The 8665-nt window shown below is 29.8% G+C and overlaps 1 protein-coding gene across 2 annotated transcripts; it reads left to right on the forward strand.

Moving 5' to 3' along the window:
* The first annotated feature begins 2596 nt into the window (after positions 1-2596).
* LOC131653698 (syntaxin-132-like) lies at positions 2597-7525 on the forward strand. 2 transcript variants are annotated; one of them, XM_058923958.1, is made up of 13 exons: positions 2597-2753; positions 3152-3268; positions 3793-3849; positions 3929-3977; positions 4133-4221; positions 4331-4404; positions 4490-4532; positions 4608-4668; positions 4780-4805; positions 4895-4972; positions 5069-5149; positions 5241-5306; positions 7110-7525. In XM_058923958.1, exons 1-13 carry the CDS (start codon positions 2736-2738, stop codon positions 7269-7271), a joined length of 921 nt encoding a protein of 306 aa, XP_058779941.1. In that variant the 5' UTR covers positions 2597-2735; the 3' UTR covers positions 7272-7525. The 2 variants fall into 2 exon arrangements, with proteins under 2 accessions (XP_058779941.1, XP_058779940.1); XM_058923957.1 differs by lacking the exon at positions 7110-7525 and adding an exon at positions 5411-5869.
* The last annotated feature ends 1140 nt before the right edge of the window (positions 7526-8665 follow it).

Here is an 8665-nt window from a genome sequence, read left to right on the forward strand (position 1 = left end):
TGTTTAATCTTAACAAATATGATATAATGAATATCTCATATCCGGAGCTTAAATCTAAAAAACTAGTAACAAACTCGTGCATACATAATAATAGATTTGGTACGCACATTTATTTAAACAATATATTTATTTTAAACCAAAATTAAAATTTAAATTAAAATTTTTGGATCATATATATCATTTTTCGTATATAAAAATATTTACATCAATAATAAATTTTTTCCCATAAACAAATATTATTTATGTTAAGGTATCATTTAGAAAAAAATCTGAATCAATAATAAATTTTCGTATATAAAAATAGATTTTCCCCCATATACCATTTTTGAATCAAAATTTTTTGGATCACAAATACCAATTTTTATATATAAGAATATTTAGATCATTAATAGATTTTTCTCATATACAGATATTATTTATGTTTAGGTATCGTTTACAAAAATATTCGAATCAATTGTAAATTTTCGTTTATAAAAATATTTAGATCAATAATAATTTTTTCCCGAATACCTTTTTTGAATAAATTTTTTCTGGATCATAAATATCATTTTTCACATATAAAAATATTTAGATCATTAATAGATTTTTCCTATATACAAATATTATTTATGTTTAAGTATCGTTTACAAAAATATCAGAATCAATTGTAAATTTCCGTATATAAAAATATTTAGATCAATAATAGTTTTTTTCCTGTATACGTTTTTTGAATAAAAAATTTTTGGATCATAAATATCATTTTCATATATAAAAATATTTACATCAATAATAATTTTTTTTCCGTATATCTTTTTTGAATAAATTTCTTTTGGATCATAAATATCATTTTTCATATATAAAAATATTAAATCATTAATATATTTTTCCCATATACAAATATTATTTATATTTAGAATTGTTTAGATAAAAATACTTAGATAAATAATAGTATTTTTTTCCGTATACCTTTTTGAATAAAATTTATTTTGGATCATAAATACAATTTTTCGTATATAAAAATATTTAGATTAATAATAGATTTTTCCATATACATATATTATTTTTGTTTATGTATCATTTACAAAAATATATTTTTTCGTTATTAATATTCAATTATTAAAGTTAATTTTTAAAAATTAAATATTATTTTAAATGTAAATTAACAATCATTTAATATAATCATAATAATTTTTTTATTAAAAAAATAATTTATTGGAATATCTTGATTAATTATTTATTAAAAATAATAATAATAATAATAATAATAATAAATTAATAAAAAGTGAAAAAGTGAAAAATAAAAAGTGAGTTGGAAAGTGAAAAATGAAAAAGTAAAAAGTGAAAAGTGAAAAATGGATTGAAAAGTAAAAAGTGAGTTGAAAAAAAATCAACTAAAGACATTATTTGCCCCTAAATTATTAATTTAGACTAAAATAACAAAAGAATATTTTGGTGATTTCCAGAACAATAATTTTTCTTATATTATAGAGTCTGCATAAATTTAATCCTCAAGTCTAATGTTTAAAGTCTAATATATTTAGCCTTTTCAAAACAAAAAAATAGATGAGATCTAATGTTTAGAGCGCGATTGGTCTAACTTTTTAAGTCTTAAAAATTACTTTGAAGTTAAAGTTAAAAATAAGAGCTTTTAAAATAAAATTAAAGTTATTTAGTTATGATTATTTTTTAAACTTTAAAGTTATTTTTACTTTAAATTTTTTTTGGAAAAATTATATAATGCGTAATGATTCATTATTTTATATATATAATGCGTATTGATTAATTGTTGTATTAACATCTATAATTTAGTGTATAGTATAAGAAATTAATAATATTATTATTGAAAATTATTACACAATAAAACAAGATATAATATACAAAATGAATGAAAAGTTGGACAATACTAGTATCTACAAAAATGGTGATGTAAACCGAAGAAGAAAAAAAAGAATAAATAAAACATAACTTTAGATGTTATGATCCGTAGAAAAAATTGAAAAGTTGCCGTCTACTGCACTAACGTCATTTTTTTTAAAAAAAAATGTGTTTTTATTGGGATTCGAACCGCAATCACATATTTTAAACTCTAAAAAAATGGTTTCAACGCCTATTTTTCACAAGTTCCTTTTATTCAATTTTTTGTCTTAAAAAAAAGTAGTTTTTTCATAAGAGCTTTATAAAAAATGTATTTGATTCTCCATCTCTTTATAACGAAAAGAAATAGATAAAAAGTTGGACTAAATAACACCTTAAAGTCGTTGAATATTCTTCAAACGCAACAATCCCGTGGAAGAATGTAGGGTATTGATTAACGAAGTTTGTTTAAATGAGTAAGAGTGAAAAATAAGAGATCTTGATTAATAAAAATGCTCACGCGTTATTGCTTAAAAAATGTTACCGAAAGAAAAGGAAAATAAATTGCGTGCCATACTAAAGATTCACATGAAATATTTTTCTTTTGGTCAAAAAGTCAAATAACTACATTGGAAATTCATTTACTCTTACATTTTTAACAATTAATTTATTGAAATTTGAAAACATAAAAACAAAACAAAAAAATCCTCTTATTTCAAAATAAAAATAAACATAAAACAAAACAAAAAACAAAAACAAAAACAAAAGGCATTGTTGTTGAGAGATAGTTCGTGGGTTGCCTCGTTTTTCCTAGCATAACTTCGCTGTCGTTTCAGAATTATTGTTGCCGTTTTAGTCTCTTCTTTGGACATTCTCTCTCTCTCTCTCTCTCTGAATTCAACATGAACGACCTTCTTACTGTAAGTTCATATCTCTAATTCCCTCTCTTAAACCCAAAAAAATTCAATTTTTATCACTGGGTTTTTCGATAATTCATCTATCCCAGTCTCAGATTTGATACTCTTTTTATACTATAAGGTGGCATAGTTTGATTAATTTTTTTAAACTGTGAATTGTTAATTGAGGTTCAGTTTTTAGCTTTGAATCTTGGACTAATCATGTTTTGATTTTTAACTTTTGATAATTATAATTGATTTTATCACTATTGGATTGGATCATAGTTAATCCCTATGTAGATTTTGGGTGTTTTGATTTTTGGCTTTTTGATTTGACTTAGATTGAGTAAAGTAACAAAGTTTCGTAGGATCAAAGTTTAAGGATGATTTTTTTTTACCCTTTTTGTTGTTGTTGTTTGTAGGATTCATTTGTTAGTGAGGCTACTAATGGGCAGCCTTCTAGACATGGGGATATTGAAATGGGAATGCAGGGTCCAGGAAGCAATTCTGATATGGGAATGGATGCTTTTAATAAACAGGTACACTATGTTTTTGCTATTTGATTCATTTTAATCTTTTATGGTTCGAAATGTTGGTTTGGCCTTTTGTATTTGTGCGATTGGCTATGCGGTTATAGAAATTGATTTTGAATGAATTGATTCTGTATGGTTGATTTTAGCTTCAACAGTTGACTCTGAGTGTAAAAATCATAGTTTGAGTCAAAAGCTGTTGATTTCAGCTTCAAGTTAGAATTTTTTTAGGCAAAATCAATTCCAATCAATATTACCCAAACATGTTCTAAATCAATTTTGCATATGTTTGGAACTGTGTTGGATTTTCGTTTCTCGTGTCCTAAAACATTGTGTATCGGAGTTCCATCAAAGCTACAAAGATTAGCTTCAGATCTGACATGCCATTTATGTGTCTGGAATCACGTTTGACTCCTCCTACTGTGAAACCAAACGTATGTAAACGTGAAAAGTTTTGCTGCTTCAAGCTGTTTTTGTTAAGTACGTCAATTGAATATCCTAAGTTTACTGATGTTTCTCTATTTCTTTATAAGATCCAAGATGCAGATAAACAAATTGAGAAGCTATCTGTGCTACTTCAAAAGCTAAAGGTATCCATCATCTTCATCATTTAGTACTTTGTAGCAGCACCCTCTCGTTTATAACTGTCGCTAAACGCACTTTTTGCAGGAAGCTAATGAGGAATCAAAAGCTGTTACAAAGGCATCTGCAATGAAAGGTATTGTTTAAACGCAATTTCTGTAACATTTTTAGTTAAAAGCACTTCAAATTGAGAAATAGCTCTCAAAAATCTAGCTAGAAATAGTGACATTGCGTGTAGATGAAGTTTAATGCTCTTTATAGGACTAAATAGACCTTTTATGTCATTCTCAGCTATCAAGAAGAGGATGGAAAAAGATATTGATGAAGTTGGGAAGATTGCATATGGTGTCAAAGCAAAAATCGAAGCTATCAACAGAGAAGTAAGGGGACGCTAGATGAATATTTTTTAGTATATGTCAGTTTGTTAGATAAATTTCAGACGCGTAAACCATAAAGGAGTTATTTAATCGGGATGTTTTTTGTGAGCAGAATCTAAACAATAGACAAAAGCCTGGCTGTGAGAAGGGAACTGGTATTGATAGAGCAAGGATGAATATGACAAAGTAAATTTATAGTACATATATTTATTAGCTTACTTGATAAAACATCACGAGAAGCTGAAATATCTACTTTTCCTTGCAATCGCAGTTCCTTGACTAAGAAATTCAGGGATCTCATGACAGAGTTTCAGGTATTTTAATCTGAACCACCTAGAAGCTGTTTTTCCATATTTATGTCTATGCTCTCATCAATGTTTATGTTGCAGACTCTCAGACAAAGAATACAAGATGAATATCGTGAGGTTGTGGAGAGAAGAGTTATTACAGGTTTGAACATTTTAGCCCCCTTGATGTAGTTAGCCGTGTTACTCACAATAGTACTATAGTCATCATGTCCTTGTGTTTTTAACTTTGTGATTGTTTGACTTGACTCTACAGTCACGGGATCTAGGCCAGATGATGAGGTGAGTTTGATTCATGAATTCGTTACTTGAGATGAGATATCGGATAAATCTTAGTTTCGGTGTAACTGGTTTTTTAATGACTATGTTAGACGATTGACCACCTGATAGAAACTGGAAACAGCGAGCAAATCTTCCAACAAGCAATTCTTGAAGCCGGCCGAGGACAGGTACTTGATTTATGATTCTTTATTTGTCATTTCTTGTTTGGAAAATCAAAACTTCTTAAAATAAAAGTTTGACTTGGAAAATTTGGGCTGTTGCAGGTAGTGAACACGGTAGAAGAAATTCAGGAGAGACACGATGCTGTGAAAGAAATCGAGAAAAAACTTCTTGATTTACATCAGGTTTACTTGCAAAAACATATTGTTCTTCAATCTTTATTTAGTCGACAATAATAATAGCGAGTATGTCTAATCCTATGTTATTATTTTTCAGATTTACCTGGACATGGCAGTCTTAGTTGATGCGCAAGGAGAAATTTTAGACAACATTGAAAGCCAGGTTTGTTCGTGTTCTCTCATCCTTGATCTTTCTGTATATATGTGTTTGTATGTAGAATGCAGCGCACATTTAGTTCAATTTGCGTTAATAAGAGGCTTGTTCAGGTCAACAATGCAGTAGATCATGTCCAGAGAGGGACAACTGCACTTCAAAGTGCTAAGAAACTCCAGAAGAATTCTCGAAAATGGATGTGCATTGCCATCATCATCCTGTTAATAATAGTAGCTATCATAGTTGTCGGTGTTATCAAACCTTGGAAGAATAACAAGGGCGCTTGAGTCTGAGTCCCTTTGTCCGTTGTCCATATATATATGAGTTGTGTTGGCTTGGTTGGTTGCGAAAGCATTTGCATGTGTCGGCGGGAACATCATAGAACAGGATTTTATAAGACTTTTTTTTGTTTTTGTATCATGCTTGATTTGTGTGGTGTGATTGTCTTCTGACTTGGTAATACATCGGTGTGTCTCACATTATGAAATTCTTATTCTTTGTAGCCCACAAATGTTTATTAGGCCTCTTATCACATTGTGTATTGTACCATTCTAAAGCTGGTTTTGCTGCTATTTGCTTGTGACAAATATTGCATTTCTATTTTTCTTCTAAAGCCTGTTTCTCCAATTTTATTCCTCTTATAAGGCCATTCTATGTTCCGTATGTAGTAAAAAACAACTCATTTTTTAGTGTATGTTTGGATTGGCAGTGAGTTTGACAGAATCACTGTGAGCTTTTGTGAGTTTGAAAAATCCATTGTGATTTCAAATATGCACTGAAATGTTTGGTTCTTTGATAAGTTTTATTCTGATTTTTTTAACCACATACATGTCATGTTTTATATAAAAAAAATGTATTAATTATAATTATTAGCTCTAATGTGTGATCATCTAACGAGTTGTTTTCATTTATTCAGAGTTTAACATTTGGAAAAGTTATATGGATTATTTTACCAGTGTACAGTTCAATTAAACTAGGTGGAATGGAATTAAAGAAAGAAAAAAAAGACTTTTGTTCTATTTTGTTCATTTTAAACAATAAAAAATGGAGAATTTGAACTTCTCGTGCCTCATTTTTTGCCACCTCAATTAGGAAATGACCATATCATATTAAATATCCTATTAGATGCAAACATAATATTTTGGTGTTTTACAGTACATTGACAGTGTAAATGTGATTATGTCTTGAGTGCTATAAAAAGATATTCATTATTAGCCCATTAGAAATGAAAAAAAGATTACAGAATAGTTGAAGTTCATGTAAGTCCTATATTATTGAGTGGAATGCACTTGATTTTCTAGTTCATTTTAGTTTGATGTTTCAATTTACAAAAAAATACAAACATTTTCCACTATCTGTTCTGGTTTCCATTAGTTTTGTTGAAAGGATAAACAGAAACTAAGTCCACTTTAAGTAACCCAATATGAGAACCATTGAAGTTCTTGCTTATACGATTTGAACAATCCAACATGGATTGCACTACCAGTGATGGTCTATCTATGTTTCTTTTACATGCTTAGAACATTATTTTTGGCAGGAAATAATCAATTGTTTTGCAGAAATCATCCTTGAAACTTTTTATTATAAACCATTTTGACCGCAAAGCATGAGTTTTTAATTACTTTCTTATAAAATCAGTTTCTTTTCCTACCACCAAACTTACTATAGTCAAGTAAAAAACTTCCATATAGTGATATCAGCTATTTATATTTGTGTATTGTTAGTTTGTTTGATATATTACACCAAGTGCTTTATTATTTCATACTGGTAATCATTTTTTGTGTTGACAAAGTGATATTCTGATATAAACAGGTGGTAAATGCAACTGATCATGTGAAATCGGGCAACGATTCTCTCCACATTGCAAAGAGTCTGCAAAAGAAGTCAAGAAAATGCATGATGATTGCCATTATATTGATCCTGCTCATTGCCATCTTTATAGTACTCGCTGTTTTTAAACCATGGAAGAAGTAATCGGAAGAGAAAAGTAACTTCCACACAAAAGAACGCTCATTATTTCATTTACTTATTGTTTTTCAAGTGCATGAAAACTTACATTTGACACAGTAATATAACATTGTTTATGGTGTCTCGATTTTTTCTATAGAAGTATCTCTTCATTGAATTGGCTTTCTGTGCATATTTGCACTGTTAATGCATAGTAAGATGTCAACTTTTATATACTCTGAACATCAAAGGAAAAAAAAAATGCACATTTGCAATTGATGGCTATTATATACTTTGTGAGCATTGATGACTTTCTTACAGGAGAATAATGCTCCTCATACTTTACTTTGTTTAACCTACTATCAAGCTTGTTTAACCGATGATCTACATAAAGTTAACCACCAAACTAACATTGATTTGATAGGAATCACCACCATTGACTAGTAGTTAGGTGGTTTAGCATATGTAGTTTGTATTGCTTGAATAGGTTTAGATTGAAATTTAATCAAAGTGATGTATATGTAAGTCCATAGAAGTATCATTATTCTTCTTTCCTTGTATGTAAATGATTGATATATTTACAGGAGAAATAAAGCATGGTAATGTGCTCAGAAGTTGAGTTACATATCTCAATAACAAAATAGTTAAGAATGATCAGAAGAAACCTTGAAATAGTAAATATATTCCAAATGGAGGCACAACTTATAAGTTGAAGAAAGAAATCTTATGGCTATCATTTTCTGTTAGAAACATTCGTGATCAGTGGAGGAGCTTCTTTAAAGCACATGAGGTAGCTCCCCTCCACCATTGCTCTAACCTTATCAGCTCTATAATCTCTTTGCCAATTGAGGTAACAGATGTCAAAGATAGAATAGCCTTTTATATAATCCTCTGCTCATTGGTTAATATCTTGGTGCAGAGGACGAAAGCAAGAAATACAAAATCAAATAACTTGCTTTCATACTGTCTGTCTGTTTCTATAATAATAGCTCTAGCTTAGTGTATTTAAGTGGGTTGGTTCATCCTCTTTGACAGCTAGCTTTTAAGGGGAGGGTTTGCCAAGTTCTTAGATACTCAGTGGCTCAAAAAGGGCCAAGTATGGAGGGGCTAACTGGATAACGCCGAGAAAACCGCCGTAGAGCATCAGCCATCGGGACATCGGCTCTCAGGGGCAACGCTATGATAGAAAGTTAAGCATTACAGGATGTCCAAGTATCTCATCAGGAAGTTAGAGATACTCGACGGTGTATTTAAGTGGTTTGGTTACTCCCCATTGATAGCTAGCTTTTAAGGGAGGGTTTGCCAAGTTCTTAGATACTTGGTAGCAGCTCGAAAAGGGCTACCTATGGAGGGGCGAACTGGATAAGGCCAAGTAAATCGCCTTAGAGTGTCAGCTGCCGGAACAATCTCCTAAGTTCTAA

The sequence above is a fragment of the Vicia villosa genome, linkage group LG2 (genome assembly GCF_029867415.1).
Source record: "Vicia villosa cultivar HV-30 ecotype Madison, WI linkage group LG2, Vvil1.0, whole genome shotgun sequence".
NCBI lineage: Eukaryota > Viridiplantae > Streptophyta > Magnoliopsida > Fabales > Fabaceae > Vicia > Vicia villosa.